Here is a 16,171-nt window from a genome sequence, read left to right as displayed (position 1 = left end):
GTTGTCATACACGAGGTTGGAAATAGTGACTGGCTTCTAGATAGCTTATCAGTTCATTTTTCTGAGCTTCTTGTGATTATTTTAGCCCTCAGCTGGACACTGCTAAATCCGCACGGCAATAGGATCCCCCTGATTCCTTGGTGAAGTGATGGTGATTTAAAAAAAGGATTTATAAACAGACACAATGATGGCACTAGAGAAATTGAATAGTTGTGAATTATTACATAGAAATTGCTCTCAAGATAGAACATTTGGAGGAATAATTAGAAAAAGTATGCTGCTCTTTTTTTAAAAGCAGCTTTATTGAGATATAGTTTATGTACTACAGAATTCACCCTTATCATTTTTAAATAAAGGGAAAATATTAATAGGTATCCCACAATAAAACATTTCTCCCTATTTTTAAGTATAGACAATAACAAATATAGATTTTAAATAGTAAGATGATCTTTGCAATATTATTATAGTGGCCTTAAGCAGTTTATAATCTACTAGCAAGCAAGGCTTTGGTGGACCACACAGAGTGTTGTGGTTCCCTGTGTTGGAGGAATACAAGTTTCTATGGGATAAGCAAATGCATGCACATCCTGGCCAGTTGTCAGAGTGAAGTATCAAAAAATTCCATTGTGGAGTAAGTGGTAATCAGATTATAAAGAACTAAAGTAAGAAAATAACTTTTGGGTTGTAGGAAGAAAAGAACATGATAAAGATTTTCTTCCCCTCCCTTCTCCTCCTTCCCTTCTTTCTTTCTTTCTCTCTCTTCTTTTCTTTACTTTTTCTTTTCCTTTTCCTTTCGACAGCGTCTTGCTCTGTTACCCAGGCTGGAGTGCAGTGGCACGATCAGGGCTCACTGCAGACTTGACCTCCCAGGCTCAGGTGATTCTCCCACCTCAGCCTCCTGGGCAGCTGGGACTACAGGCACCCACCGTCACACCCTGCTAAGTGTTCGTGTTTTTTGTAGAGAGGGAATTTCACCACGTTACTCAGACTTGTCCTCATTTCTTGATGGATCACTTTTTCTTTTAGAGCTGATTTAAACTTTTTCTTGTGAAAAATATAGCATCTATATAGAAAAGGTAGTTAAGTCCGAGAACCGGCATAATAAGTGCTGTAAAGCCAGCACCTTTGTAACTGCTACTCAGATCAAGAAATAGAACTCCTTGCCTCCCAGAAATGTGTCATATTTCCCCTTTTGATTACAGCTTTCCCCGCTTCAGTCCTCCAGCCATGACTTTCAGGCTGATCATCTGCAAAGACACATATGGAAAACCATACCTGTGTATGTATAGTGTTACCACTTGAGTATGTATCTGTAACAATTAAAGTATAATTTTTCCCATTTTATAAGTGTGAAGAAATGAAATCAGGTGTTCTTCTTGGCTCAGCATCAGGTTTGTGAGATCCATTCACAGGAGCGTGCAGTACATGGCTTGTTTTCATTGTAATCTAGCATACTGTTGTATGAACATTAACATAAGTACTTGTTCATTTTATGGCTTGTGGACATGTGGTTTCTGCCTAGGTTTTTACTGTTGCCTGTTCTGCTTTGGACATTAGGGTCTATAAAACCTGATACACATGGCATGAATTCTTCAAAGTACAGTTCCTCTATTGGCAGCATTAGCATAAAACGTCTTAGAAATGTCGATTCTTGGACCCCCACCTCTGACCTACATTCAGATATCACCCTGGAATGTGTATTATGTATGTTTATGCGTATTCCAGTGACTGCCTTTTCTCAGGATACTTTTGGATCTCCCAGGTTGGAATTCATTCATGACAGCATGCACACATGTGTATACATGCAGACACACTCCCACATTCCAGTTATTTAGCAATAGACTCGTTGCTCATATTTGAAAACAATTAGTTTTATCAGTTTGAGTCAAATATTTGGTTAAAATAAACATTAAAAATAAAAATATAAAAGATAAATATCCAAAAGAGAAAGACGGCCGGGTGTGGTGGCTCATGCCTATAATACCAGCACATTGGGATTACAAATCATGAGGCAAATCATGAGGTCAGGAGTTCAAGACCAACCTGACCAACACGTTGAAACCCTGTCTCTACTAAAAATACAAAAAGTAGCTGGGTGTGGTAGCATATGCCTGTAATCCCAGCTACTCAGGAGACTGAGGGAGGAGAATTTCTTGAACCCAGGAGGCGGAGGTTGCAGTGAACCGAGATCATGCTATTGCACTCCAGCCTGGGCAACAGAGTGACTCTATCTCAAAAANAAAAAAAAAAAAAAAAAAAAAAAAAGTTTTACCAACATTGAAGATATTCAAAAGAATATGCAAAAGATTGAAGACCTGCTGCAGGAGGACCTGAACCACACTGGGTAAAGCATCATTCCTAGAGTGGAAGCTGCAGGGCCTTATGGAGAAAGCAGTACTGCCTCTGCAATTGAGCAGATGTGGGTTCAAACCCACATGTACCTGTGACCAGCAGTGTCATTCAGGAGGAGTCCTGCATTTCTTTGAACTTCAGTTTTCCTTCTATGCAAAGAGGGGATCACATATCTACTATCAAGATTCAAAACAGTTAGTACATAATGACTGCTTGCAGGGCTGCATTCATACTGTGGTTGCATTTCGGTCATATTTTGGTAACATGAGTCTGATATGGCTGACTGTGTCATGGCTTCATACTCTTCATGCTTTTTACTTTTGTGCTTCCTGCAGGAACGATTCCAGGTGAAGAATCCTCCCCATACATACATTCAAAAGCTAAAAGGCTATCTGGATCCAGCTGTAACCAGGAAGGTAAGATGGATTTATTTCCACTGTTTGTTGTTGCTTCCTTATTAGCGAGCAGAATCCTCCTGCATTGGAAGAGACCTTCCTTCCTCTGCATTAGAGCCTCTGCCAGAGCCTCCACAAAAACGCAACCTTGGGAGACAAACAATGTAAGAAGACAAAGGGAAAAAAGCACCCTTCTCACTTGAAGACGTGTGCTTTTATTCCTAAAAGTTCTTTGCTGAGATGGGAGTCACGTACCTCTCTGATGGTTATTTAGTCACTGCCCTTTGCAGTTACACAGGGCAGTGAGATCAGTCCAGAGGTGTTTAGGCCCCTGAAAGAGCAGGCTTTGCGAAGGGAATACTTGCCTTTCAGTTTTTCATGCCTTGGTGAATTTCCAGAGACCTTGAAAAATCACTGGGCTTTTGTCCTCCCAGCTGTGCACTCACATCCTGTGCTGATGCTTTTAGCAGCTTCCCCGCCTCCTCACCGCCAACCACTGCCCCTGGCCTGAGAAGGTAAGAGAGAATAGCTGATTCCATTCTCAATGGACTCTCTCCTTTTACAAACAAGCCCTGCTTTGTGCAGCCACACAATTGGTTTAAACTGATGCCTTGTGGTAAAGCATGTAGCCTGGCACGGCCCTGCAGGCCTGAATCAGCCTTGGGATGTCTCAGGGCAGAGCTGTCATTGCTCAAGATGGGTGAAGGGGTGCTTTACCAGATAGCACTTATTTTTCCATTGACCTTCTACAATTCCTGCTTTCAAGGCTCCAGCGAAAATATCTCAGGCTGATTCTCTCTGTTCTCTGTGTGACTTACGAGAAAAGAACGGTACACTTGACCTGGTTAGCCACTGTTTCCAGGGTTCTTGAAGCTTGCATTAAACTTTTTTTTTTTTTATCTTCTACTCTAACGCTTCCTTCCTCACCCTGCCCCCTCCCCCCAAAAAAAGTCCAGCAAAGGAGAACAACTATTACTTCCTTCTGGAAGCTTCTTGGGCCTTTCTCTTATGATTAATATGTAGACAAGGGGAAATAAAATCTAGTAGTGATGATGACGGTAGAGTACAGAACTTTGTCATTTTCTGTATGTCATGTGACTTGAATGTGACACAGCCTTGAATGTAGGAATGTACATGTCAAAGTATCATGATACTTCTCCCCTTATAAATGTGGCACACACATTTCTTTCTAAAAGACCTGTTGTCAGGTCCTATAAACGAGACTGTTGCTCAATTCTTGTTAATATATCTCGTCTCTCCCTTTCCCTAAGAATGTGACAGTCTTTATTTCATCAGTTTAAAGAAGTCAATAAAGAAAGATACACCCAGGCTGGGTCCAGTGGCTCATGCCTGTAATCTCAGCACTTTGGGAGGCTGAGGTGGGTGGATTACCTGAGGTCAGGAGTTTAAGACCAGCCTGACCAATGTGGTGAAACCCCGTCTCTACCAAAATTACAAAAATTAGCCAGGCAGGGTGGCACGCACCTGTAATCCCAGCTACTCGGGAGGCTGAGGCAGGAGAATCACTCGAACGTGGGAGATGGAGGTTGTAGTGAGCCTGGGCAACAAGAGCAAAAAACTCTGTACCAAATAAGTAAATGAATAAATAAAGACACACCCATACACACAAAATACATCCCTAGACAGGCATTTTTCTGCACCATTTCTTTGCAAAGGGACAGCAGGATTCTATTTTAAAATTGATTTCTAAAGGTTTTCTGAAATCCCGAAACTTGTAAGCTTCAGGCTGGATGGCTCAGACCCCGGCACTGAGCCCTAATGCTCACCCTGAGCTGTGTATGGCAGAGATGTCGATGTTTATACGGAAGACTCAGACCTTTCTTCACGCAGAATCATCCTACCTCCAAAAAAATTCCTTCCACATTTTTCCAGTTCTGAATAGAAAGGAAAAAACATGCAAACTACTAGAGAGTGTGGCTTTGGCCCCACTTTCATACCCCATATGGAGGAAGATGCTTAGAAGGAAGAGGTGGGCTTCCTCCTGGCGCAGTTCCAGTTCTCCCTCAGCTCAGCTGCTTCTGGGTTTCGGCAAAGAGAACAAAGCGAAACAAAACAATAAATAGGCTTCCCAGAAAATGTTTTGCTTCCTCACAAATAATAAACCAGAGCAGGACAAAAGATGTCTGTTTGGGCCTTCATTCCCCCTGACATTTCTGCCCCGGTCACTGTGCGTTCACCTGAAAGGCCATGTTTGGTCTGTGCCTCATCTTTCAAGATCAGTTATTCTGCTCAGAAAAAATAAAATGGATGGTGGATTAACTACCCCCGCTTTAGTAAGATTCTGTCGGGAACTGGCAGGAGGAAGTGATCTGTTCCACACAATATAATTGTAATGCTTAAAGCCTGGAAAAAAAAGGAGATTTGTTGAAATAAGACATGGTTTGCAGTTAAAATGAGCTTAAAATTCTCAGCTGTATTACGGTGGGGGAGAAAAAGATTTCAAATTGGGGCTTTAAATTTCAGCCAGACAGTCTAGGCTGGGCAGTCTTCCTTTAACTGTGTCTGGGGTCCTTGAGTAACTGATTCATTAATCTTTTGTGCAAATTGAATAGAAGATACTTAATTCGCTCTTTTGAAAAAAAATTTTTAAGTAATATCTATTTAGATTTTCTTCTAAATAGTTTTAAATGAAACCTCTAGGGCAGGAAAGGAAGAGCCTAAATTAGATATCTCTGTGAACAGAACTCTCCAAACCAGCCTCTTACTTAATACCAGGAAGTGATTAGTCTGTATTTAAAGGAGTCTGGCCCTTTGCTGGTGCTGCAGTTGTGAGATGAAGCCTATTGTAGGGCTCATTCTGGGCTCAGCTGCCTCTGCGGGCTCATCCCAGGCTTCCCTCGAAGGGGAGGGAAAAGAGAGTAAGACAGACCGCTCACTGATCCTGTCTGGCTCCCCACAGGCACACCATTTCTCTTCATAGTGTTTTAAAGCATTCCGGATACATTTTAGAAGTGCAGAGTGTTAGCACTCATTGTGTACGTATTGGACAAGTGAACCCCAGGACCTCTCTGTGGCCCAGAATCTAGCTGAAAATTGAACCGTTCCTAAGATAATGTAATACAGGAGTAAATTCATTTTAGTTTCCCTCCGTCATCAGGCACTTGCAGAAGGGTAGTGCCTAGGTAGCACAGTCAGTGCCCAAAAACATTAGCGCTGCTGCTGTTATCATTACCTCATCATGTTTTGATTTAGTTATCTAGTTTCAGTACATAGCTCCTAGCCTTTCAGCCAACCTGCTTTTATACTCTGCTGTTTCCTCAGTGTTACACTGGTGCCCTTGTGCCCGGTGGCATATGTAAGGGATGACCTTGCCCGAGGAGGCAGAAGGCAGTATTAGGGGCTGGGTGTTAGTTCACTTGTATTGCTATAAAGAATACTCGAGGCTGGGTGATTTATGAAGAAAGCAGGTTTATTTTGGCCTACAGTTCTTCAGACTGTACAGGAAGTGTGGTGCTGGCATCTGCTTGTAGTAAGGGCCTCAGGGAGCTTACAATCATGGCAGAAGGCTAAGGTGGAACAGGTGTGTCACATGGTGAGCGACAGGGAGGAGGTACCAGTCTCTTTTAAACAGCCAGATCTTACAGGAACTCTGAGTAGGAGGCCACTTACTATCGCGAGGACAGCACTAAGCAGTTCATGCAGGATATGTCCCCATGACCCATATACCGCCTACTAGGCCCACCTCCAACATTGGAGTTCCCATTTCAGCGTGAGATTTGGAAGGGACAAATATCCAGAGCATGTCAGGGGCCCAGCAGAAGCCAAGGCTGCAGGGAATGAATCAGAAATGCACACGACACAGAGCTTAGAAGGCTGAGTTATTTTCTGACACCCACCTGTGCAGGCAGCCTGAGACTGAGGTCCCTGACACGGGAGTGGCCACATTGGAGCAGCCAGCACATCTGGAAATGGTTGCCTTAGCTGTGTGACCACAGATCCTGGAATTTTTTGTCTCCTTTCTCTTCCCTTCTCTGTATACACAGCAGACTGCCTGCTCTGTCCTACTGATTCTCCTCTACTCCGTTACTCCATTCCTAATTTTTAGCTCCAAGGAAAGAATTTAAAGAGAGAATACCTTTAGCTTCCCATCCTGCACTACTTGCTCCCATCCCTTTTTTTTTTTTTTTTTTTTTTTTGAGATGGGGTCTCACTCTTTCACCAGGCTGAAGTGTAGTGGCACAATTTCGGCTCACTGCAACCTCTACCACCCAGGTTCAAGCAATTCTCATGCCTCAGCCTCCCAAGTAACTGGGATTACAGGCATGTGCCACCATGCCTGGCTAATTTTTATGTTTTTTAGTCGTGATGGGGTTTCTCCATGTTGGCTAGGCTAGTCTCAAACTCCTGATCTCAGGTGATCCACCTACCTTGGCCTCCGAAAGTGCTGGGATTACAGGTGTGAACCGCTGAGCTTGGCTATTACTCTTTTCATGCCAAGTACTGGCTGAGCCCCCTCATTGCTGGGAAGTGGTCTAGGAAGCTCTGGGGTTGGGTGCCCTCCAAATTCTCAAGTATGTCACCATTTCTTAGGCCTGTTTCGACAGAAAAGGGGGAGTGCCTCTCTTTTTTTCCATCACATTGTGGTATTTTTATATCCTTTTTTGTTGAGACGGAGTCTCACTCTGTTGCCCAGGCTGGAGCGCAGTGGCATGATCTCAGCTCACTGCAACCTCTCTGCCTCCCGAGTTCAAGTGATTCGCCTGCCTCAGCCTCCTAAGTAGCTGGGATTACAGGTGTCTGCCACCATGCCCAGCTAATTTTTGTATTTTCTTTTAGTAGAGATGGAGTTTCACTGTGTTGGCCAGGCTGGTCTTGAGCTCCTGACCTCGTGATCCACCTACCTTGGCCTCCCAAAGTGCTGGGATTATAAGCGTGAGCTACCGTGCCCGGCCTCCTATTTCTTATACCTGGATTCTGGAAACCTGACATGATCTTTTTAGATTGTCTTGGGAATGGCATTTATGGAGGAATGGTGAGACTGTCTGCTTCCTTGGGGGCCCTGGTTAGAAGCAGCTGGTGGGGAAGCCAAGGGCTTTCAGAAGAAGATAGCGGGGTGACAGGAGCCTACTGTGCTGATCTATGCTTCAGGTCTTCATGGGCCACCAGGTCCCAGGTGTGGGCATAGCTCTTGCTACCGCACATTCTGGAATCTTTACTTCCATCCTCCCTTTTCTTCTTGTCCTTGGAGGAATGTGTCCACTGCAATTGTCGCAGTAGTGGAGAGAGGTCCTTTATATTCTGAGCCAGAATTCTCAAAGATCTTTCCCGTAAACAGTGTCACATAAAGGTGGTTCACGTTTGTAGCACAGAGAGCCTGGAGTTCTGCTTAGGAGGTGATGACATCAAATTTTCTTCCTTCAAAGTGGCCTGAGACTGTCACCTTAAATAAATATTTCTGTAGGAAAATGTGTTCCAAAGGACTGTTGTGCAGTGTAGCCCACTGGTATGTTGGAAGTGATTTAGGGTCAAGAGGCTAGAGAGGTGTATATTAATATATTTCCTAGCAGAGGTGGATTCACTGGAGGAAGAAGCCCCGAGGGAGTCCTGGAAGGATAGGTGGGATTTTAACAGGTTAGGGAATGAGGAAGGTCACTTCGTGTCAGGAGGGCCATGTGCTCTGGAGGAAGGATGCTCCAAGTGAGGACCAAGGGTCAGAGGGAGCTCTACATGTTTATTTTTGGAACATGTTAGGTCATCCAGAAAAATTAACATAGCAGGTCTGAGACTACTATTCTTAGAAAAAGGCTTGCATGTAACCAGGTGTGTGGCTCATGCCTGTAATCCCTGCTCTTTGAGAGGCCAAGGCGGGCAAATCACCTGAAGTCAGGAGTTTGAGACCAGCCTGACCGACATGGAGAAACCCCATCTTTACCAAAAGTACAAAATTAGCCTGGCGTGGTGACACAGGCCTGTAATCTCAGCTACTTAGGAGACTGAGGCAGGAGAATTGCTCGAACTCAGGAGGCCGAGTTTGCCATGAGCTAAGATTGCACCATTACACTCCAGCTTGGGCGAAAAGAGCAAAACTCTGTCTCAAAAAAAGAAAAAGAAAAAAGATAAAGGCCTGCTTGCAAGGTTGGCTTTGGCTGGTGTCTGGGAACTTGTGTTTGATGGAGGAAGGTTCCTACCATTTCCTGATAAGAATGTTTGCCTGTGCCTAGACTGTTTATGAAAACAACACAGCTTATGCTGAATTCCTCTTTTCCTTTTGGGAGTCTGAATTTTTGTTATGTGCTAGGCAGAGAGTTGCCTATTAAACCAGCCCCCAATAAAAACCTGGCCACTGAGTCTCTAATGAGCTTTATGCATGTTGTCATTTGTGACTCCTTGGGGAGGGGATTCCTGGAAGATTGCACCTGGCTTGCTGCACGTTTTATCCGATGCACCATTTCTCTTTGCTGATTTTGCTTTGTGCTCTTTGGCTGTAATACATAGTAGCCATGGGTATGACTGTATGCCGAGTCCTCTGAGTCCTCCTAATGACTCACGGAAACTGGAGGTCGTCCTGGGGTCCCTGACCCATCGGGATATTGGTCAATATCGTTGTGTGTGGGGGGTAGGAAAATAAAATCTACTTACTGAAAGACACATTACATAAAACAAGGAATTTTTCTAGTCCTTTCTCAGTAGCTATTTTTCATGGTGAGGAAAATTTGTGTGCTTTGCAACAAAAAAAGAAAGGGAAGCCCATTTTAGAAGTGAAGATATTTTTCATATTGTGTTAAATTTATTATAAGCTTCAGTTATAGCAGTTGCTGAAATATTTTGTGAGACTATGTGTTCTTGAATTTTAGAAATTCAGACGGCGTGTTCAAGAATCGACACAAGTGCTAAGAGAACTGGAAATTTCTTTAAGAACCAATCACATTGGGTAAGTATACCCCTTTAACATCTTAGGTCTAAAGCTTTTGGACACTTTATAAAGTAACTGAATCACGTCCAAAGAATTGAGCTTCCTTATGGTTCATTGTAAATTAAAAGACTGAGGTTTTAGTGGATGTAACCTTTGTTACTACTCAAATTGCTTACTGCCCAAGAATCAGCAGAAGCAAGACAGATAGTCCTTGATTTGGAGTTCATAACAATCCTGTGTTTCTTTGCATGGGTGCAGTGAATATGGACACTTGGTTTCATGTGTGCATAGCAATTGGATGGCAAATCAGGAATACCCAAGAGTAGATGTAGACTGAGATCTTGGAAAATCTCTAAGCTTTACTGTAGTTCTCCAAGTTGGCTAGTTGAAGCTGCTTTATTTCCCTTTCATTAATTCTCTAGAGTTTCTGGCTAGAACAGGATGGAAGCTGGAATAATGTCACTTGACTCACCTCATTGCACTCAGACACATTCTCAGTCTCTTTTTCATACATCTCAAAATCTCAGGACCATGAAGTGTAAATCCACTCTGGGAAAATAAAGTTCAGGGAATCTCTGCACTAAGCATTTCTGAGAGTTTCTTTCAGGCAACAACATGGTTGCTTTGTCTCAGGCAAGTACAGCAGTGTTATATACTCCCTTACCCATGGCTGGCTTAATTGTACCATGTCTTAAAATAAGATGGCGTCTCTCTGAGGCAGAATGATATCAGGTATCCTGTTCTGCCCAAAGCACCTGCGTAACATTGGGCAAGCTATTTAACCCCTTTTGGTTTTGATTCTTTGAGCTTTACAATGAGAGAACTATAGACTTTTAGATCTTTAGAATTTTCCTGTGATATTCTTTGCAGGTCAACTGGAAATGAATTTGATGTATGTATGTTGCACTTTAGTTTTACAGAGTATCCTGTAACATACAGTAAGTCCTGTCTCGTTGATAGGTTCTACTTGGAAACCATGAGTTTAAGTGAAATGATGTTATAAAACCTTTTTCTCCCTCATCAATGTCATAATGAAAAAATGTTATTTGAGGTTAAGTAAGGACTCGATGTGGATTTATTATGTAGATAAAAGTTTACTTAAGACTGCTCTAAGCCATTCAAATGGTTAATTAGCACAGTTATTTCAAAACAAGTTTTAGAAATTGTAGAAATGCCATTGTGATTGATAGGTGGTGGGACTTAGGTAAGAATGTTCATTTCTTAAAGGATAACCAGCAGGTGTGTCACCTCTAGAATGAAATATTCAGAAAATGAATTCATTCTAGACTTTGTCCCTGAAAATGGGCTACAGAACAGTGAATCCGAGAGACATGATTTTAGAACTGGAAGAGAAATTAAGGATTGCCTAATGCCTCATTTTACAGATTAAAAGAGTTAAAGACCAGAGAAGGTATGTGAGTTGCACAGAGTCTGCAGCTGTAGAGCCAGGTGCTTTGGCTCAAGTTGCTCTGTTGCTTTTCCTGTATGACTTACGCTGGCAGCCGTTTCCCTGAAAGTAAATAAGATTATCAGGGTTTTGGGATCAAAGCAATGAGGCTTGTCTGCCAGGGATGAAGATGGTGGTAGTTTAATATTTTGGGGCATTTAGACTCAGGAAATTTAAATACTTTCCAATATTTATCGATCAGGAGCTAGATTCAATTTGGTTTGGTCCAACCCTATGCCTTTTGGCCCTTTTAACTGACAATGGTGGAATGAACTGCCGCCAGGATTTCCTCAAATTGTCAAAAAGCATTTCTTAGGATGGGTGCAGTGGCTCATGTCTGTAATCCTAGCACTTTGGGAGGCCAAAGTGGGTGGATCATGTGAGGTCAGGAGTTTCAGACCAGCCTGGCCAACATGGTGAAACCCCATCTCTACTAAAAATACAAAAAATTAGCCAGGCATGGTGGTGCGTGCTTATAGTCCCAGCTACTTGGGAGGTGGAGGCAGGAGAATAATTTGAACCTGGGAGGTAGAGACTGCAGTGAGTTGAGATCATGCCACTGCACTCCAGCCTGGGTGACAGAACAGGACTCCGTTTCACCAAAAAAAAAAAAAAAAAAAAGGCATTTCTTTAAGCATTGCTGAAGTAATGTGAAATTGACCATCAAATACCAAAGGAAGATGATCATTTCCAACACAAACTTGGCTGAATAGAAGAACCTTGCTCGCGTTGAAGCCAGTGCTATCTGCAAGCAGTTGGAGTGGATACTATAAACATGTTGAAAGATTCTTAGACTGTCTTTCATCTTTACCAGCTGAAGTTTTCCTTTGCCCACCACCTATGTGAGGCATTCTGAAAGCTTTTGCTTTAGCAGCAGAAAAATTCATGGAGATGCATCGTCTAATTATATGCAACCAGTCACTAGCATAAACTTACGTGAAGTAAAACCACACAGCCAGATTTTGACCATCTTGCCTGTCCTGAAAACCCAAACCTGATCTCACTCTTTGTTACATAAACTAACTGGCTTGAGCTCATTTGTAGGGAAATCTTCTGAACAATTACTCAATAATGAGGAAAATAATCAGCTACTAAAGTGAAGAATTCTTGGAATGCAAGGGTGCTATATAGGAAGCCACATATTTTATTGTGCTGTTTAAAATACTGTAATAGAGAGATAATTCCGGGCTGAGTGTGGTGGCTCACGCTTGGATTCTCAGCACTTTGGAAGGCCGAGGCGGGAGGATTACTTGAGCTCGACTTCGAGACAAGCTTGGGTAACATTGTGAGACCTTTTGCCTACTAAAAAATAAAAAATTAGCCAGGCACAATGGCACGTACCTATAGTGCCTGGGACGCTGAGGCAGAAGGATCAATGGAGCCCGTGAGTTCGAGGCTGCAGTGAACCGTGATTGTGCCATTGCACTCTGAGTAACAGAGTGAGACCTGGTCTCAAAAAATAAAAGTAAAAAATTGGTGCTTATTTGCTCAAATTTTTGCTGTGCCCCTTTCTAGTTATTTAACCTTAGGTAAGTTATATGAGTTTTCTGCACTTACTATGTGACCCAGGTTAAATTCTCATTGATAAAATGAGTATAATAAGACTTACCTCATAGGAATGTTGTAAGGATTAGATGACATAACTTATGAAGACCTAGTGTAGGGTCTGAATCGTAATTGTTACTGAATATACGATAGTTGCTTGTTGGTGTGCTTGTTGCAAATAACATCTGCAGTATTCAACAGTGTTATATATCTCTAAGGAATTCCCTAAGGTGGAGAGTGTTATCATCTTTATGTAAAATGATCCTGACACCTAGGAGATAGTGATTCCCAGAAATTAAAAGGAGGGATTACATTTACAATCTACTTGTTCTAAATTGTTCTGGGCTCATGCTTGCATTTCAAGGTTAAGGACTTGGGCTTTACTGAGATAACATTCTGAGCTGCAGCTTTGTCAAGCAAAGGGCTTGTTCTGAGTTTTGATATAAGCCTAAAACTCTATAAATGGAACAATCTTCTGAGAAAGAAAATTCATTTTCTTTGAGTCAAATTGAAATAAGAATTGGACTAGAGATAATCCCATTCACTTACTCTTAGGAACTATAATAATAGAGAAGAATTGGATTATAACTTATCTAAGCTTTTGAAATTACTTGAAATACCCTTGAAATGATCCATGTAGTGTTAGAATACACTGGCCTTGCAATGTGAGTAGGCAGATGCCACGGTGCTGAAGATGTCAGAGTGATAGGATTTAAGTGGTGGTGAGGGTGAACTGGACAGATTTACCAGCTTTATTCTATGGATCTGGTGTGTAGGCTGTCTCTCCTTGCAGGGAATTTATTGTAGTAAAGCTGCCTATAATGATAGAAAATTACTTTTCATCCTCAATGCAAGGTCACAGAAGTTCTGAAAGATGATCATTTCACTTTCTGTCATTGCAGTGTAGAGAGAACAGGCTTGGGATTGCAGAAGGAATGTTGCAAGTTGGCTAGGAGGGGAAGGAGGTTTGTAGAAAAGGGAAGATGCTGAGGAACTGCTGCTTAGTGACTGTCGTCTTCTCTCCTGCCTGCTGACTTCTTTATGAATCAGTGCTGGCTAAGCCAGGCCAAAAAAAGAAAAACAGAGGAGTGACAAAGTCTGCTTTTAGCATGCATATAACATGTACGGGTGTGTATGTGTGTGGTAATATGTGTATCAAGCTGCCTTATGATTAATTTATTCCTAGACGGTACTTTTTTAGAAACCATTAAGATATCATTTTGTCATTTATTAAGTACTATGTTAGTACTTTACATTTGTTTTTCTGTGTATTTCCTAGAAAAATCTTATCTACCCCCGAATCCCTGTTGTACAGATGAGAATACTGAGGGTCATCTATTAAGTATCTTGCTCAAGTCCATATTAAGTTAGAAACACTGAGATTTGAACCTAGATTTGCTCACATCTAAAGTTTGTTATCTAAACCAGCAGTTCTCACATTTTTTTTTGGTTGGTTTTAGAATCCCTTTATACTTTTAAGTTATTTTTGAACCCCAATAAGCTGTTGTTTAGGTGTGTCAAATCTATTAATATTTACAATATTAGAAATTAATGCTGATGGATTTTAAATGTCTTCAATAAAATGTAATATTTAATAACATTTAATTTAAATACATAAATGTAAAATAAATGTTATATATTAACATAAATATTAACACTATAAATTAACATAAATAACATGAAAAATATTATTCAAAGCCAAAAAAATTGGTGACAAAGGCAGCATTGGTTTAATTTTTGCAAATTTCTTAAGTATCTGGTTAATAGTTGGCCGCTAGATTCTCCTATGCGAGTCAACATTCAGTTTGTTGTGATCTGTTCTCACTGATGTATATGAAGAAAATTTGGTCTTATACAAACTTAGGGATGAATTTTTTTAAATGATCTTTTCGGATAATTTTGGATATTCTTTTTTTGATAGTAGCCCCTAAATTGACGGCTGGTAACTATTTCTTACAGATAGCTATAATGTAGAGTCTGAAATCATATCCGTGAACTTTTTGAGCTCTGATATATTAAAATCCACTGGCCAGGCATGGTGGCTCATGCCTTCAGTCCCAGGAACTCTGGAAAGCTGAGGTGGGCAGGATGGCTTGAGCTTGGGAGTTTGAGACCAGCCTGGGTAGCATGGCGAACCCCTGTGTCTACAAAAAATACAAAAATTAGCCAGGTGTGGTGGCATGCACCTGTAGTCCCAGCTACTCAGGAGGCTGAGGTAGGAGGATCACTTGAGCCCGGGAGGTTGCGGCTGCAGTGAACCATGATTGTAACACTGCACTTCAGCCTGGGCAACAGAGTGAGACCCTGTCTCAAAAAATCCTTTGTGCTGTCTTGCACTTTGAAACGGTCTTTTTATCCATATGTGATCTTCTGACGTGATTTCTTAACATCATACATTGGCCTTTTGGAAGATCAGAATAACTCAGTGAAATCACGTTTCTCAAATGTTAAAGCATATCACTTTACAGTATTTTAAAAAATCACACTTGTTAATAACCACCAGTCTGATTAGAATGTATTTTAAGTATTGAGAAGCTGTTGAACTGATGGTAGTGAATACAGGTTTTCCAGAATTCTAATTTTGGTTTGAAAGCCCAGAGTTTGTCATCAACAACTAATGCTGTGTTGTCCCTAAAAGGACAGACTCACTTCATTTTTGAGTAAATATCTGCCACATACCGGAAACTCAGTCACCATAGTTTGTCCGTCATTTTTACAAGTAAATTGACATTCCATGAAAAAATGGCTAGTTCAGCTCACAACTCACTTGCATGGATGCTTTTCCTTGAGACAGCTGTGCCAGTTGGGCAGGTAGCAGAAGTACTTTATGTGAGCTTCGCAATTTGTCGTGCTGAAAGATTAAAAAGATATGTACTAAGTCAGGAAGCTTTAATAAAACCAATTTTTTTTTATTGCTTATCTAAGGGCGTTCTGAACTGAAGCTGGCTTTTTCTCCCTCCTGAGCTCATAGAGTGACAAATACAATCAACAGGTGTCTTCTTTGGTTGCAGCAGTTTTACACACTATTTCTTTTGCATTTTGAGTGTGTCAACAACTAATGTCCTAATATTTTTGTGAAAATAGTTTTACCCTCACAGATGCCCCGAGAGGGTTTCAGGGACCTCTAGTGGTGTGTGGGCTCTACTTTGAGAATCAGTTTGCAACACTGCCTACCAGAGTAGAGCTGATGGCCAGTGTTGAATCTGTACAGTGCTGCTTTCTCTTGCTTTTCATGATTTTTCATCAACTTCAATTCCCACCATATGTCTGTAGGACCTCTCTCTAAAGGAGTCTGGCAAAGGGAATTAAGTGCTTACTCCTTTGTCTTGTATGTGCATCTTTGGGCCAGTTGGCTTGATCTTAGAAATTGAAAGCCAGGAACATCTCTTCAGACCTATATGAGGAGAAATAAGGTTCTAAGGTTTGGGGAGACAGAATAAAGGTTTGAAATCAAGCTGTGACAGCCTACAATAAAACGGTGACTGTTGGCATTGGCGCTTACATCTCTTCCTTGCGCCCAGTTTCTTCCAGAGCTGTTTGTCATTGTCCCTGTCTTTA

At 41.6% G+C, this 16,171-nt stretch overlaps 1 protein-coding gene across 1 annotated transcript in view; it reads left to right on the top strand.

The window, feature by feature from the left end:
- Positions 1 to 16,171, top strand: part of FMNL2 (formin like 2) — a 319,858-nt gene that overhangs the window by 208,144 nt on the left and 95,543 nt on the right. The window contains exons 3-4 of the mRNA XM_037736626.1: positions 2,688 to 2,768; positions 9,563 to 9,639. Of these exons, the coding sequence (XP_037592554.1) occupies positions 2,688 to 2,768; positions 9,563 to 9,639 (158 nt within the window). The remainder of the gene's footprint in view (positions 1 to 2,687; positions 2,769 to 9,562; positions 9,640 to 16,171) is intronic.

The sequence above is a fragment of the Cebus imitator genome, unplaced genomic scaffold (genome assembly GCF_001604975.1).
Source record: "Cebus imitator isolate Cc_AM_T3 unplaced genomic scaffold, Cebus_imitator-1.0 Scaffold27, whole genome shotgun sequence".
NCBI classification, from domain to species: domain Eukaryota; kingdom Metazoa; phylum Chordata; class Mammalia; order Primates; family Cebidae; genus Cebus; species Cebus imitator.
The sequence above is the reverse complement of the archived record's forward strand: the minus strand, read 5'-3'. Positions and strand labels throughout refer to the sequence as shown.